At 43.4% G+C, this 17148-nt stretch overlaps 1 protein-coding gene across 2 annotated transcripts in view; it reads right to left on the minus strand.

Annotated features, from left to right (window-relative positions):
* Positions 1–937: 937 nt before the first annotated feature.
* Positions 938–17148, minus strand: part of dscamb (Down syndrome cell adhesion molecule b) — a gene marked incomplete at both ends in the record, with an annotated part of 106651 nt that continues 90440 nt past the window's right edge. Inside the window, 10 exons of one of the 2 annotated variants that reach the window (XM_083695881.1) lie at positions 938–1251; positions 4752–5054; positions 5328–5525; positions 6537–6686; positions 6930–7045; positions 7282–7312; positions 8224–8400; positions 14787–15077; positions 15283–15471; positions 16250–16348. In XM_083695881.1, coding sequence (XP_083552007.1) covers positions 938–1251; positions 4752–5054; positions 5328–5525; positions 6537–6686; positions 6930–7045; positions 7282–7312; positions 8224–8400; positions 14787–15077; positions 15283–15471; positions 16250–16348 — 1868 coding nt within the window. Of the gene's footprint in view, positions 1354–4751; positions 5055–5327; positions 5526–6536; positions 6687–6929; positions 7046–7281; positions 7313–8223; positions 8401–14786; positions 15078–15282; positions 15472–16249; positions 16349–17148 lie in introns of both variants that reach the window. The other variant, XM_083695880.1, reaches the window with a different exon arrangement.

Consider the following 17148-nt stretch of genomic DNA (forward strand, 5'->3'; position numbering starts at 1 on the left):
TGTGCAACCTGATAAAGGTGACCCTTTCAGACTTGCCCAGATAAATTATTACAGTGTCTTGAGTAGAATGGTTGAGTTACACACACACAGACCAACTGGCAGGTGTGCTGGGCTCAGTGGACCGTCTAGAGAGCAGTGAGAAAGACAAGAAACAATTGCATACTAAATCAAACCCAGATGTTTGCAAACATGACTAAGGACTTTATTAACCAAATTATTTTCCCTGTAATATCCACAAATAAAAGTGATCTCTTTATATATATTCACATGTATAATTTCATAGTGTGACAAAATTCTCTTTTGGATTTCCAGCCATTCCTATAATTGTCATTGATCAGTTCCCATGCAGTCATTGGAAAGGTTGAAAAAACGTTAACAATCTGAGTAGAAGTAAAGTCGGACGGACGCGTCCGACTTTACTGCAGTTCTCTTCCATGGCTCCTCTTGTTATTGAAAAACCATCAGCTACCCAATCATTGATTTGATCACACTGCGACAAAAGAAATGAATAAATTATGAAAGTAATATCTTCCTGCAATGTGCTCCAGAGTCCTCCTCCTCTTCTTCTTGTTTTTAGACATTTTTAATTTTTATATAATAATAATAACGACTATAATTATCCTCAATATAAATTCAATAGTATTTTAGCTCTGTCAAATTTAAATAAATCATTTTGGCAATCTGAATAAAAAGAATACTCAAGTAAAAAATAAAACAGAAATCAGAAATGAAAGCCAAAAGAGAAAGGACAGAGAGAAGTAAGAAAGAAATAACGAAAGAACAGAAAACAAAATAAAGAAAAAAAGAATCGCATCCACTTGGAGTCAGAACTATATATAGATACAACTTTAGTTGTTGAAAAGTGTCCATCCATCGTCCCCTGTCAGCTCTCTCTGTGTAGCTGTGGTACAGTCCAGAGTGGGTGCTTCTGCATGTGTTATACCAGTGTGTAGGACTTGGCGTAGGGGTTGTTGCTCTGTTTTAGATGTCCTCTGGAGTCCAGCAGGGATTCCTGTGAACTGCTGAGCTTGGCGGCCTGTGCCTGTGCCAGGTCTCCAGTGGCCTCTCGTTGGGGCTCGCGCTGGGGCAATGTGGAGGCAGTCCCTGGCTGCCACTGCTGCACCTCCCGGGGGGAGGGCACCTCCATAGGCGTTGGCGCCAGAAGTGGGGGACGCTTCAGGGTGCGACTCTTCTGGGGCTCCAGACAGGCCTGGCCCAGTGCCCCGGCCTCTCCCCCGCTGCCACCTCCACCTCCACCTCCACCTCCACCCCCGCCCCGAGCAGATGCCTGCACACCACGGCTCAAGAGGAAGTCCATGCGCAGGTATGGGGGCAGGTGCACCAGCTCTCCTCCTGAGGAACAGACACCAGAGAGAGGTTAGAGTGGCAGCTACACTCATTATACAATGTACTGGCTTGCTGATTCCTAGTGTCCACATTACTAGGTTGTTCTCTATTACCCTTCGCTGCAATGCAACCTCATGAATATAACATGCAAATAGCATGTATAAAAGCAGACCCCCATAAACCTGCATTCTGCAGGTTTGCTTTATCTGCATCTCTACAGGTTTCCAAAACTTGCTTTAAAGCAAGTTTGCTTTACCTGCACGTCATTGATCATGGTGGCAAATAAGTAGGCCTTTTTTTAAGCCTATCCCTCAATTTGATGTGCTCTGAATCACATCTTCAGAACGGCTGAGGCCAAAAACATGATTCAACTATGTACATGCAGCCTCTCCTGATTAATGGAAGTGTACTGTACACTTAACCGTCTGAAATAAATCCTTGTTAAAAGAGGGAAAAAGGTCGCCCCACAGAGAACCACTGCCTTCTCTATAGAGAAGCCTGTAGCGCTTAGAGAAGCAATGCCTGTCTGTGGGTTGGATTGAGCTGACAAACAGTCATTTCACAAAATTTTACTTAAAGGGACGCCCTGTGTTGAATCTTAGTTTCCTATATCCACAGAAAGTACCTTAGTTAGTCCCTGCAGTTAGGTATAATTGAAACCTGGTTTATGCAGGTTAAAGGAGAACTGGCTGTGAAATATGATTTAAAGCTTGGAGAATCCATGTTATCAAATTGAGTAAGGATATCTATTTCAGGATAGTATCATGCATGTTTCATACATGTAGGTTCGCTGAGGGATAACTGATCCTACATTCCTGACCACATTTATCTGTATGATTCATATTCAAATCTCCATTTCTTTGGGATTACAGTATCACTTAGAACAGAGCTGCACAATCAGCTCTCAAACCACTTCATATTTCTGAGCTTAACTGAAGCAGAACAATTGTTAAAATCTCATTTGGAGGTAGTCTTTGGCAAACCAAGTGGCAAGCCAAGTGGACATTTAGTAAATGGCACTGCAGCACTTTAAGAGGCTTGTCTCACAATTAGCAGTGCTGTTGGTTCCCTCTACAGTATCCACCGAGAGAGAGAGAGTAGAGGATGATCCCATCACATCATCTGCTGTAAATATAAATTAAATAAATATATCTCCTCTCCACTGATTAAATTACATATTTAATGTAGGAAATTAGCTCATCAGAACAGAGTGTCCAGTTGCCAGATCTATGAGTCCAAGTAAAGATTTAACACTCAATTAGAAGAGGGAGCCCTGTACAGTGTTGTTCCATTACTGCTGTAGAGGATATTCTCACATTAATCTTTCAGAGGGCACAGAGATCAGCAGGCTTTTAACAGGTGGCCTTTTTAATGCCAAATCACTATCCCCCCCTACAACCACCACCATGAGCAGTAGCAGCACCACCACCACCATCACCATCACCACCACCCTCCATAGCACAGGGGAGGCTGTCTATGTAGATTCTATCCTACACGTGACCTTGGTGACTGAATCCCAGAGTTCAGGGAGAGCATGAATAATTTACTGTGTATATAATAGGATTTATAAAAAACAGTGAAAATGATGAATAGCTACCAGCTTTAATTTAATTAAATATAGATTTAAACTTTTCTTTGGGAGCTCATTAGACATTTATATTGCCGAACTCCATCAGACTGTGAATTGCAGCACAGGATAATGGTACAATGTGTATCCACTGCACAATACAGATGCCTAACCATGCAATAAATCTCTGGAGCGTCAAGTGTATACAGTATGAGTGTATTCATGCTGTGTCCCCAAGTCGATCTCGGCTGTTGTGGAAGGCGACACTTACATTTTCTCTCCTCTAGATTTCTATTCTAGCTTCCACCCTCACCCTCATCTTCACCCTCACCCTCACGCATACATACAGTACACTGACACACACTGACACACACTGCCACACACTGCCACACTGCCACACTGCCACACACACACACACACACACACACACACACACACACTCATGTGACACTTCAGTCAATAAAGAGTGATGTCACACATGGCCAAAGCTGACCTATCAGTATCAGATGTGTGTGATTGAAGCGTGTCAGAGCAACAGGAGAGGAGGGTCATCCCCTCCTCCGTTTCCCTGTGTAATGGACAGCCAAGGTCATCTAAGGGCGAAGGTATTGTGTTGGAGAGAGAGGTGGCAGGTTGGGGGCAGAGGTAAACTGTCGATCAAACAGACAGCTGTATGTCTCCAGCTCTACAGGCAGACATACAGTATGGTTTCTTTGTGTTTGCAACAACAGTGCTGGCTAATGCTCAACCAGATTGGCAACAAGTGTCTTCAACAGGGACTAAGAAACTCTAAGGCATGTCTATCCTGTCGCACAGAGCTTGATGAAAGTGACACTGGGTTAGTCCGATGCTCCAACAGGCACCACGTCTGAAAGATTGATATCACGCTGAACACTCTCCATTGTGGCAGTAAAGTGCTGTTTTGTATTGACAGACAATAGCTTTAGATTAGGTTGACAGATAGCCTCTACTTGCCCTCGCTGGGCGGTTTAAGCTCCCCGCTGGCTGATGACTGCAGGCAGCTGGCTCATGTACGCCTGATCAATTCATAATGAGGTCTGGAAACGTAAGACCAGTCTCTGATACCAAAGACCCTGTCTTGTCTCGCTCATCCCAGTTCCTGTGTCAGGACACTTCCAACACCAACACCTACCCCTCAGCACTCCAGACAGACAACTCAACAGACCTATGTACAACTCAACAGACCTATGTACAGTTATACAGTTTTTGCGTGTGTGTGTGTGTGTGTGTGTGTGTGTGTTTGTGTGTTGGCCGTAGTCTGTCTACATGCTGTGTCAGACGATGTAATCAATACGAAGGGGAGTTGAGTGTCAGGTCAAGTGAAGCAAGTCTGGAAGTGGAGATCGTTCCAGAGGTTCTGAATGTGCAGATGCACCTTGTAAAGAGCACTGAGGATGAAAGCACTAAAAGGGAATTTACATAGTTTTACTAGCACTTACAGCTCATTAAGGATTAAGATGTTATCTAAGGAAGTATATCTCCTGATCCTTATCATTATTTGCAACAGGCACTTTGTAATAAGCTGTGTTAAATGAGAGTGATGAAACTTTTAAAAGGCCCTAGGGTCTATGTTAGATACGAATGCCCAAGGCCTAACTGGAGCTAAATAATTTCATTGTTCAGTGAGTCTCTGATAAAAAATGGTGTGTATATGTGTGTGTGAAGGTGTGTATATGTGTGTGTCTGGGATATGTGTGTGTGTGTGTGTGTGTGTGTGTGTGTGTGTGTGTGTGTGTGTGTGTGTGTGTGTGTGTGTGTGTGTGTGTGTGTGTGTGTGTGTGTGTGTGTGTGTGTGTGTGTGTGTGTGCTGCCTCACCTGGTCTGTGAGCCTTGGGCACAGCCATGTTCATAACTCGACTGACGTCCTGAGGTTTGGGTGGTGAGGCAGTGAACCTGCAGATGCCCGACTCGGAGGGCGTGCTGGACGTCAGGCTGTCTGTGTAGTCATTGGTTCCCGCCGTCATCTGCTCTGAGGACGTGTCGGAGATGAAGCATTCTGTGATGGTGAACTTGGCATGGCGAAGCTGCTCCTCCATCTTGGCGTGTTCATAGGCCCGCGCCAGCTCCTCGTACGTGGAGGAGGCACTCTCAGTTGACACCATGCTGCTCCGCGCCCGGTCTAATTAGACACACACGCCATTCATTGTTTCAGCATTTTGTACATACCAAATTACAACAATTTCCATAGACATAACTTTATTAGATCTCAGACAATCATATTTTGCATCTTCAGACCTTGATCATTTGATAACCTCAATTGACATAGTGCTTTGAGATGTATTCTATTTATGCTATGTATACACTCTCACCTAGAGGAACCCAGATCAGACCCCTCCCTATTGTAGTGTGCAGCAGTTTAGTGTGAGAACAGTCAGTAGTACAGTTACAGTACCTGTGTCCTGAGAAGGGCTGACGCTGTAGCTGTCGCTCTCCTTGTCCACAGAGCCGGTAGCGCGCGGAGTTGGCAGTCTCCAGTCGGTGGTCAATGTGTGCGAGGAACTTGGAGGGTTGGGTCGGTTCAGGGTCCACTGGCTGGCATAGCGGTTGCGGGTGGCAGGGCCTGCTTTGGCAGTTCGGCGGGCAGTGGGGTCTGAAGGTTGAAAGGACAAAGGTCAGGACTGCTGAAGGACTGCAGGACATAGAAAGGGGTGAACACGTTGTTTATAATTATCACCTTGCGACCTGCATACTTTATGTACGATATCAGTAGCCGAAACTTTTCCACAATAATAGTTGTGACATTATCATCTGAACCAATCATGGATAATATCAGCATGCTGACTAAAATAAGATCATATTTATCCTGCCCCAGACATCTAACCTACTGTGCTATGCACCAATAGGCCAAATCAGAATGCTTCTTTAGAGAATACATGATTAGATCCAGACTGAAAAGAATGGCAGTGGTAATAGTAGTAGGTTGGACTGGAGTAATTCCATCAGTGGATTGGGCTATGTGTTTGCCCAACACTGTGAATGGACCTGAGTCAGCAGACAGGGTTCAGGCCAGCCTGAATGAGACTAATCAGGTGAGGTGTCAGTTGGAGCACGCCCCCTCTCTACTTTTCATCAGTTCTGCTCCACTGGAGCTGAGCAGCAGGCCTCCATAGGCAGCCACAGTCACAGAGCACATCAGGCAGCTCTGGGCTCTATGAGGGCAGCACAGGGTTTATGCTATGATAAGCCTCATATTTTGGTTTGCTTTGTATGCACTTGCAGTCCAGGTATGTGCACTTTATTTTGCTTGTTGTGAGAGCAGCTGTATCACGGCTGATTTGAGGATTGGAGTACAGTTGTTAGCACTTGAGAAATAAATACAGCTGACATTGTGATTTTAGAGCTGGTTAAAGCAGAGACTTGGATTGAATGTACCAAAATGAAAACACAATCAATCTTGACAGCCTTTCCATCCTTTACAGAATATCAAACCAACAGCACTGTACTGTATATGACATCATCCTTCCATGAGTGATGCAGTACTGCATCTTGGCCAGTGCCATTATGCTTTAGTCAGAGAAAAGTGGCCTCTATGAAACCACTCAAGCCAGCATACAATGAATGGGATATGGGTGGGGTCGACTGGTGGTGAGTGGTTACTTACTGGTTCCAGGCCTGGCGTCAGACACGTCCACCAGCGGGCCGGTGGCCTGGGACAGGGACTGATAGTGGACCGTATGTGTCACTGTGGAGGACTTCTGCTTGGATGTCTCTCCAAAGTCATTATCAGTCAGCAGCACTGTGGACCGGTCGTCTGAGGGACAGAGAAAAGAGGAGAGAGAAAGAGAGAAAAAGGAGAAAGAGAGTAAGTCACTAGAAAAGTCACCACAGTATAACTCAAACATAGTAGGTGATGAGCTAATATAAGCTAATTATAGTATGGTGGTTGTGTTTGAAACAAAGTGCAAATGTAACTATGTACTGTATGTGACAGAGAATAATCAGTTCTAATGAAGATCTGTGTCTGGCTGAGTGTCTCCAGGGGCAGGAGCCTCACCGATTGTTTCCATGGTGTCTCTCTCCTCTATGAGCAGCTGAGCTCTGGGGATGTCGATGTGCATTCTCAGAGTCTGCTGCTGCTTGTTCACTGTATCTGGCGTACGTGTGTTTTTACTGCAAGACAAACCAAAAAGGCAGTAATGATTTTGTGTTGCTGTTCAACCAATACAAATTAAATTTGTCAATTAAATCAATTAAATCAATTAAATGGCACAGCCCTTAATTACCAAACTCTACAATGGCATCAAGGGGACAGAAGTACAGTATTTCCTCTGTACATTTAATTAATATGCAGTGATAGTTGGTATATTATGGGTATATATTATGATTCAAAGCCATATGTTACCTACCTCATTAACATCTCTGCCAGGCTTTTTGCATCTGTGAAGTCAGCATATAGCAAGTTAGTAACAATGCAGTGTTGTGATTGTTGTCATATTGGAATCATACGCACTAACACAATTTCTTACTCTGAAGATGTGCAATACAAGGGCCAGAGCCAGCTTTATTTCCTATGGAGGCTCAGGTCCTTTGGCGTGTGCATGACTCTGCTGAACATGTTCTACCAGTCAGTGGTGGCCAGCGCAGTGCTGTACGAGGTGGTATGCTGGGGGGGCAGCATCAAGGAAGGTGACACCAAGAGGCTGAACAAGCTTATTAGTGTGGAGGAGGTGGCCAATAGGAGGCTGAGGACCAAACTCCTGGCCATCATGGACAACCCCTCCCATCCCCTACATGACACTGTGGTAGAGCAGAGAAGCTCCTTTAGCAACAGATTACTACAACCACGTTGCACTAAGGAGCGCTCTAGGAGATTTTTCCTGCCTGCCGCAATAAGTCTCCTCCTCCGGCTTGCTCGATCGGGGTGATCAGAGTTAGGGTGGGGGATGTTAAATCACACTGGACTGTTCTTACAGTATATAATGTTTAGTATAAGATGTCTATTTTATTTTATTATTCTATTGTCACTTTATTTTGTTGTTGTTTGTGATGTGAGCTGCTGTAACGCCTTAATTTCCTCTCGGGATCAATAAAGTATCTATCTATCTATCTATCTATCTATCTATCTATCTATCTATCTATCTATCTATCTATCTATCTATCTATTTATCTATCTATATCATTAAGGTGTGGATTAACATTGGGAATTAACATTGGAACACTTGATAGATTTTCATCAGAAATCAAGGTGAGTGGGTGTGTGTTTGTGTGTGCATGTTTGCCTGCGTGCATTCATGCATTTGTGTGTGTGTGTGTGTGTTTGTGTGTGCATGTGTGAGTGTGTGACTTACCACGTAGCCTCTTGAGCCTCTGCTCTCTTCTCCTCCTCTTCAGTACCATCAGGAGGATGAAGACCATGACAGCAGCCACCAGGATGCAGGTGATGGTCACCATCATCTTCAGCCCCTGGTTACCAGACATGTTCTCTGAGATAGAGTCCACTGTCTTCAGCAGGGGAGGGATGGTGCCTGTTGAGTGAGGAACCAGACTTAGCCTCCCTACCACCATAACTATGGTGTATCTGACAAGACTCATTCCTCATTCCATTCCATGTTTGATACCATTCCTCACGTACAACACGGAAGTGATGTCATACACGTTGTGAGATTACGCTATCAAACTTTTTGTCTACCTTTTTGTCTCTAAAGTTGTTATTTCTTGCTACCTGTGTGATCATTATTAGGATTGACCAAGATGTTTTGCCTGAAAGTATTGCCTTTTTGCCTACTGAGTGGTTTACGGAGAACTATGATTGCTTTCTACGGACTGACAAGAATGTTCCTTGTGGATTCTATCTGTTTGACTATCTGTTTGGTGAGAACAATGTAGACTCAACCATCGAACATTGTCTTGGATTACCCACAATTTTCTGCTGCTGTCTTGCAGCTCCCTGCCTCTCACTGGAATCTATCTGTTGTGTTTTTACTACCAAATGTGAGAACCCCTTGGATTATCCTCTCTTGAATCTCGTACGGCCCGGTGAAGCACTCACCTTCCTCCATGCTTGTCCACTGGCCTGCTCTACAACTCCTTCCCTATAAAAATACTTTTCTCCCTGGCCTTCACTGGTAATTCAGCCTTCACTGCATTGCTGTCTGATCGGCCCTGGCGGTTAAATCGCATTGAGTAAGTCTCAGCTCTCTTGTAGCTGTTTGTTCTGCTGGAGAGAATTGTGTTTTCTGACTGTGAGTCCTAGTGCTGGCTGGTTTCAAGTCTGTGGTCGGGCTCTGGCTTGCTGTGTATACCGTCCGTGGTGTTTTTTATGAACGGTGTGATTATTGGTCTTTTTGTTCCTACACAGACATTTCTATTTTTCTATTTTGCTACCGTTTATTTCTGGATATTACTGCACTGAATATATATTTACAATGTGGCTTATGTGAAATGTTTTTAGTATCTATGTAGGGAGACTCCTGTTTAGAGTCAGAGGAACCTTTAGTGTGCGAAGGATGTACCCAGCTCATCGAATTACAGGCAGACATCCTCCACTTCAAAGAGGTGGTAAAAGTGAGAGATGATTGTATCAATGCGTTTCAGGATCAGCTGAGGCAGCACACTTACTACATCCCGGCCTTTGCTGTAGGTGAGATGTTCAGCCTGTGTGCCTTCCCATTACTAGACCCCCAAACCGGTGGTTGCAGATAACAAGAAGAAAACCAGGCGAGAGTATCGCTCCCCAGGTTTTCCCCCATTGAGGATGGTCTGGTGGAGCTGTCAAACTGCTTTGACCTTCTCGACCATGATGCTCCGGCTCCATCGGCCCCTGACACCCCCTTGGATTCTTCCCCCTCCGGGACTATGGTGGTTCTGGCCCCAGCGGCATCCTCAACTCCTACCGGTGGCACCAAGCCTCCCCAGGAGTCTGATGCTTCACCCTGACCTCCCAGCTGCACTGTCCTCCCGGAAGTAGCTACCGCTCCTCCCATCCAGCCGATAGCTGTTCCATCACCCCCTGCCCCATCCCCGAAGTCACCCACATCTGCTAAGAGGCCTCCAGTGAGTGGCCAGGCACGCCAGTCTCACCAGCACCTTAGCTGAACTATCCTCCTATGTACATTCTGAAGTAGTAATAATAGGCGATTTTAATCTATACTGGTTGTCTAGAAAATCAAACATCTTTGCGATGGCTATCACAGTTAATCTCAAAACCAACACAGCCTAATTTGAAGAATCCAGATAAATCCACCCTGCTAGACATCATCCCAACAAATAGGTCTAAAAATATATAGCCATGGGTGTTTTTGCAAATAACATCAGCAATCACTGTCCGATAGCCTGTATTAGAGATGAAAGGATACAAAAATCTGCTCCACTCTTCCTTACAAAAAGATGTTGTTAAACATTTTAGCGAACAAGGTTTTTTCCATGATCTTTATTGGTTGAATCTTTCCCTCATCAGCTGCATACCGATTTGGCGCTGTATCATTTCTCATCTATATTTACATCTCTGGCACACAAACATGCCCCCTTTAAACACCTTAGAATTAAGAATAGAACTAATCGTTGGTATTCCACAGAATTTTCAGATCTTCTTTTGTTGAGAAACCAGGCCTGGGCCAAAGATAGAAGAACACTCAGTAGCTGATTGGCAGATTTTCAGACAACTGAGAAATGGATGCATCTCATCAATTAAGAAAGCTAAATCAAGCTACTTCCTAAGTGATACCACAGATTCTGCTGGTGATCCTACAACATTTTGGTAAACAATTAACACCCTGAAGTGTGGAAAATCCTCTTCATCCCTACCTAAAGAAGTTTTGTCATGGCCTCATTACAGAGAAAACTTAGATAAGTAATGCCTTTAATCAGCATTTCATCTCGGCAGGCTTTTTATTCGAGAGAAATAGTGGTTTGGCCGACCCTGGTCAGACGGCCGATTGCGCTCCCATCTCCCAGTCCCCAATTGGCTCGATGGGAGATCAGTCAAATCAATTAGATGCCCTGCTTAAAACTGGCATAAAATAATCCATTGGGGCTGATCTTATTGATCCAGGCCTATTGCAGCTTTCAGCGCCCCTGATTGCAGAGTCATTGACACATATTTTTAATCTGACTGTTATCTCAGGTGCTATCCCCAAGATTTGGAAGGTTTGGAATGTGCTTCCCCTCCATAAAGGTGGTGACCCCTCCGACCTAGATAACTACCACCCAATATCCAAGCTATCTTGTCTTTCCAAAGTATTAGAGTCCCCAGTCAACTCCCAGCTAAGAACCTTTTTATCTTCCCATTCTATTCTAAATGTATACCATCTGGCCTGGTCATAGCACAATCTCAGCTGCTACACTTGACTTAGATGATGTATTAAATTGAAAAAACATTGTGCTGCCTTATTTATAGATCTCTCCAAGGCATTCAATACGGTCGACCATTACCTACTCATTCAGAGGTTGTCTGAATTAGGCCTGGATCAGGGTGGTGTTAAATCAGGTACTGAACATAACAAAGGGTGTTCCACAAGGATCAATTCTTGGTCCAGTTCTTTTTACTATTCACATCAACAATGGATTATCTGTAAATAATTGTAACCTGCATGTATATGCTGATGACCCTACTGTACAGTGCATTCGGAAAGTATTCAGACCCCTTCACTTTTCCACATTTTGTTATGTTACCACCTTATTTTAAAATGGATTAAATTCATTTTTTCCCCTCACCAAAACAGGTTTTTAGAAATGTTTGCTAATTTATAAAAAAAAAATATATATATACTGAAATATCACATTTACATAAGTATTCAGACCAGTACTTAGTTGAAGCACCTTTGGCAGCAAATACAGATGCAAGTCTTCTTGGGTATGACGCTACAAGCTTGGCACACCTGTATTTGGGGAGTTTCTCCCATTCTTCTCTGAAAATCCTCTCAAGCTCTGTCAGATTGGATGGGGAGTGTCGGTGCACAGCTAATTTCAGGTCTCTCCAGAAATGTTCACTCAGATTCAAGTCCGGGCTCTGGCTTGGTCACTGAAGCACTTCTGCGCTGTCTTGGCTGTATGCTTAGGGTCGTTGTCCTGTTGGAAGGTGAACCTTCGCCAGTCTGAGGTCCTGAGCGTTCTGGAGCAGGTTTTCATCCAGGATCTCTCTGTACTTTGCTCCGTTCATCTTTCTCACAATCCTGACTAGTCTCCCAGTCCCTGCCGCTAAAAAACATCTCCACAGCATGATGCTGCCACCACCGTGCTTCACCGTAGGGATGGTACTGGCCAGGTGATGAGCGGTGCCTGGTTTCCTCCAGACGTTGACTCTTGGCATTCAGGCCAAAGAGTTCAATCTTTGTTTCACCAGAGAATTTTGTTTCTCATGGTTTAGGTGCCTTTTGGCAAACTCCAAGCAGACTGTCATGTGCTTTTTACTGAGGAGTGGCTTCCATCTGGCCACTCTACCATAAAGGCCTGACTGGTGGAGTGCTGCAGAGATGGTTGTCCTTCTGGAAGGTTCTCCCAACTCCACAGAGGAACTCTGGAGCTTTGTCAGAGTGACCATTGGGTTCTTGGTCACCTCCCTGGTGATGGCCCTTCTCCTATTGCTCAGTTTGGCCGGGCGGCCAGCTCTGGGAAGAGTCTTGGTGGTTCCAAACTTCTTCCATTTAAGAATGATGGAGGCTACTATGTTCTTGGGGACCTTCAATACAGGTTTGTACCCTTCCCCAGATCTGTGCCTCGACACAATCCTGTCTCGGAGGTCTACAGACAATTCCTTCAACCTCATGGCCTGGTTTTTGCTCTGACATGCACTGTCAACTGTGGGACCTTATATAGACAGGTGTGTGCCGTTCCAAATAATGTCCAATCAATTAAATTTACACAGGTGGACTCCAATCAAGTCGTTGGAAAAATCTCAAGGATGATTAATGGAAACAGGATGTACCTGAGCTTAATTTCGAGTGTCATAGCAAAGGGTCTGAATACTTCTGTAAATGTGATTTCAGTTTTTTATTTTTAATAAATTAAAAAAACCTGTTTTCACTTTGTCATTATGGGGTATTGTGTGTAGATTGATGAGGAAAAAAATGAATTGAATCCATTTTAGAATAAGGCTGTAACATAACAAAATGTGGAAAAAGTGAAGGGGTCTGAATACTTTCCAAATGCACTGTATATGCTATTGCCCCTACGATTGACCAGGCTCTTTCTGAGCTACAGTCTGCATTCGCTGTCCTGCAGATCATTTGTTGGGTTGAGGTTGGTGCTTAATGCTGGAAAAACAAAATATATGTTATTTAACAAATCAATTTTTTTTTCTGATTTATGCATATGTACTTTAAGTAGTGCCCCCATTGATCGTGTCCCTGAATATAAATATCTGGGTATTTGGTTTGACGAAGACTTGACGTTCAGAAAACATACAAAGCAGCTTGTTAAAAAGCTAAGATTTAAGGTTGGCTTCTTTTATAGGAATAGATCTTGCCTTTCCCTGAACAGCAGATTGTGCAATCAACCTTCATGCCAGTGCTTGATTATGGTGATGTCATCTACCGAAGTGCAGCAGCCACTACTCTTAAATCTTTGGATGCCATCTACCATAGCGCCCTTCGCTTTATCTCAGATGATAGCTTTAATACTCATCATTGCATACTTAGGTTGGCTAGACCTCGTTAGAGTCCCGTAAATCTCGTCATTACTCCCTTTTTGTGTAAAAAAGCCCTACTGCATAAACTCCCATCTTACATAAACCTCATAATTGAAATTTAAGAACATCAATTACCTAACTCATTCTATTTCTAAGAGTTGGTTAACTCTTGAGGTTACTTGGGTCTCCACCGAATTGTGTAAATCTGCTTTTAGTTGTGGTGCACCTCACTGCTGGAACAATCTGTAGAGAACATTTCAGTTGGTTGCTCTGGTGCTGCTCGGGCAGTTCAAAGTTTTGATTGAGGACCTCTTTGTTGAAAAAATGTGTTTGTTTTTCTTGATTGTGTTTTATTATGTTGTAATTTTGTATATGTGTATTATGTATGGTTGTAAACTGTGTGTATGCAGGGCTGCCTTCTAAAAGAGACCTTGGTCTGAATGGGACTCCCTGCTAAAATAAAGGTTCAATCAAATTTAAAGGTGCTCCACCAGTGTCTGGGAGGACTAAAAGTAATGATCAAATACATAATGTTAATATTATCTTTGGAAAACTTTGTACGACTTGGTGAGTGAAAAGAGACAACAGTTGAGAACGGCTGTATGAATGATGAGTATCTAAACTGTCAGTGAGTCTGAATGAAGTGAGAGGTACATTATATCTCTGTAAGTTCCTGTGGTATAATGCTACCTCCATAGACACAATGAGCTGTATTATGCTAGAGTAGAGCAGCTGCACTCCAGGACGCCTGCCTGGTGTTTGGCCTTTAGCTGAGCTGGCTGTAGCATCCGGTTGTCAGAAGTGAACAGATAGAAACACTCTCACAGGGTGGACATGAGCACCCATGCTTATGTAGGCCTCTCATCTAATAATGGGCTTCCTCCACACACCTTTCATTGTAGATTCCCAGGAAATGCATAAAAGGACACCACTCAATATAATCCAGAAGTAGTTATGTAATGTACTGTAAGTATGAATATAAATGCCTGATAACTCCCATATTCTCACTCTGATGCATCTGTTGATACCTGCCTCTGGCATTAAACCCTGTTAGTATACTTTGATTTACTGGTGTGTCCCCTTAGTGAGCCCTGTATTACTCTATGGCTTTTGTCACAAATGGCTCAAAGTAACCTTAAATCCCTACTGGTTTACTGTTTCAGTTGTAAGTTCTAGACTTACTTATATAGGAATATATCTCAAGCAGTATATTTGACCTACATTGAATGTGATTTGACACATTAATGTGTCATTGTGAGTGTTTAAGGTACATGTGGTTGAACTCACTTCCGTCTGCATTGAGCGTTGCGAAGGTGATCTTCTTATCTGCTGAGCCGGCACTGTTAATGACTTTCATCTGGAGCTCGTACCATGTGGCCTCCTGTAGGTCATACAAAATGTAGCTCTTAGTCAGCGAGGTGCGCTGGGCCGTGGTCCAAACCGCTGTCTCCATCGGCCGGTACTCGAGCGTGAACGAGGTGATCGGGCAACCGCCGTTGTTCCAGCCAATCAGATTGAGCTTGACTTGGGTGGAGTTGATGCTGGAGAAGAGCTCGTGTTCTTTGGCAAACTGGGGCTCTGAGAAGAGGAAGTAAGGAGGAAGAGTGTAAAAAATGATATTTAAAACATTGACAGCTCTTTGGGTAAAGGTATGTAAATTGCTAGAAACTCCCTTAGATTATAGGAACCAAACCAGTGCAAATTGAGCTAGTTTGACAACGAAGGTAAATACGGTGCTGTAGAATTTGAGTCTGCACTAATGGGTCAGTGTTCTACAGCATACCTTTCCCATGGGTCTTAGCCTCGATGATCTCACTGATGCGGCCAGGGCCCACTCCATTCTGGGCTGTCAGGGTGAACTTGTACCAGGTGCCACACTTCAGGTTTTCCAGACGATAGGAACGCTCGCTAGGACTGATGGGAAAACTGCCCCACTGCTCACTGTTGTCCTCCGAGTACTGGAGGATATAGCCTGGTGTGTTTGTGTGTGTGTGTGTGTGTGTGTGTGTGTGTGTGTGTGTGTGTGTGTGTGTGTGTGTGTGTGTGTGTGTGTGTGTGTGTGAAAGAGAGAGAGAGAGAGAGAGAGAGAGAGAGAGAGAGAGAGAGAGAGAGAGAGAGATAATAATACACACTGACAATACTGTGCTTCAAAGATGAACCGACAAAAGTTGAGAGAACCAACAGATCAGCAAGGACTGATTACAACACTCTTTACACAGTCCTCCTATTTTAGGGCACCAGCATTTACTCTGATGGATAAGATATTAACTTGGAATGTGGGAAATATACAACATGATAACTCATTAGCTCATGGAATAAAAACCAATACAAAAGAAAAGCATTGTGGACATCCCAGCCTTAACATCTCTTTGGAAAGGTGTGAAAGGCCAGAAGCAGCACTTTGTGCTCCTACGATTACAAACTATGATAAATCACCCAGGGCACTCTCTCTGTGATTCGACTTTCTTCTTGAATGAGTGGTTTAATCTTCCCCTCTAAACCACCTAATCTTTTTTGTTCTTTTTTAATCTGTTCCTGGTCTGCTGTTTTAGTGCTCCATTCAGCACCATTACTACCTCTGTCTCAGATAATTAGAAGTGGGGGAACAGGAGAGCCTTTGAAGATAATCATCATCAATCAACGTCCTAATTAGGGAGTTGTTGTACTGAAGTGTCATTTGTGTGTCTAAGTGGGTTTCAGTATCTTGTTGAGGTGTTATTCGTGTGCCTGAATGGTCCAGTCTCACTCACCTCTGATTGAGCTCCCTCCATTGTCCCCTGGTATCCAGGACAGAGTGATTGATGTGGCGGTCGTCTTAGTAACCGTGAGACGTGGCTGGTCTGGAGGAACTGTAAGCAAAAAGATGACAATTGAAAGTTTATAAATGTATTATGTCCATGACAACAAAGCTATGTGGCAATGTTAATTTTGTCAATGAAATGAATTAAGAAAATATTCGTCAAACACCTATATTTCTGTGGCAAAAGACAAGACGTTAACTGATTAAAAACACAAAAATAACTGAACAAAAATTATTTAGCATTTTTGTTGACTAAAACTAGACGAAATTATCTCTGTGACTAAAATCGGACTAAATGGACAAGAGTTTTTGGAGATAGGTGTTATTTGATTGGTCCAATCAAAAGGCTGCATGACATTAGCAGAAGACTTTGTCATTGCACCGTTGCAATGTTGTTCTTGGTGGAAACTGAATACCATGCACAGATCATTTGCAAGTCATGACCAACCCCATCTCTGCCTGGTGTACTTTCTCCAAACTGTCCAAAACCCATCATTAATGCAAACAGGCACACGCTTGCCACCGGCAGAAAAAGGGGCGACTGATCATGTAGATTCAAACAAGACCAAATGCAAAGTTTCCACGGGAGGAGGAAAGTCAGTGATTTATGTCTACTATAGCTCAATAAGGCAATAAATGTGATGGGACTAAAATGAAATGACAAAAAGTCCATAGTTTTCATCATTTTGACAATAACTAGACTAAATCATTATAAAAAAAGAAAAAAAATGTGACTAAAACTTATGGCTATTTTAGTCAAAAACGACTAAGACTAGACTAAATCTAAAAAAGAGTGGTAAAATTAAAAGATGAAACGTGCCACAACATTTCACTTAGGAGCTCAAATTG

Source organism: Argentina silus (assembly GCF_951799395.1).
Source record: "Argentina silus genome assembly, chromosome: X".
In the NCBI taxonomy this organism is placed as follows: Eukaryota; Metazoa; Chordata; class Actinopteri; order Argentiniformes; family Argentinidae; genus Argentina; species Argentina silus.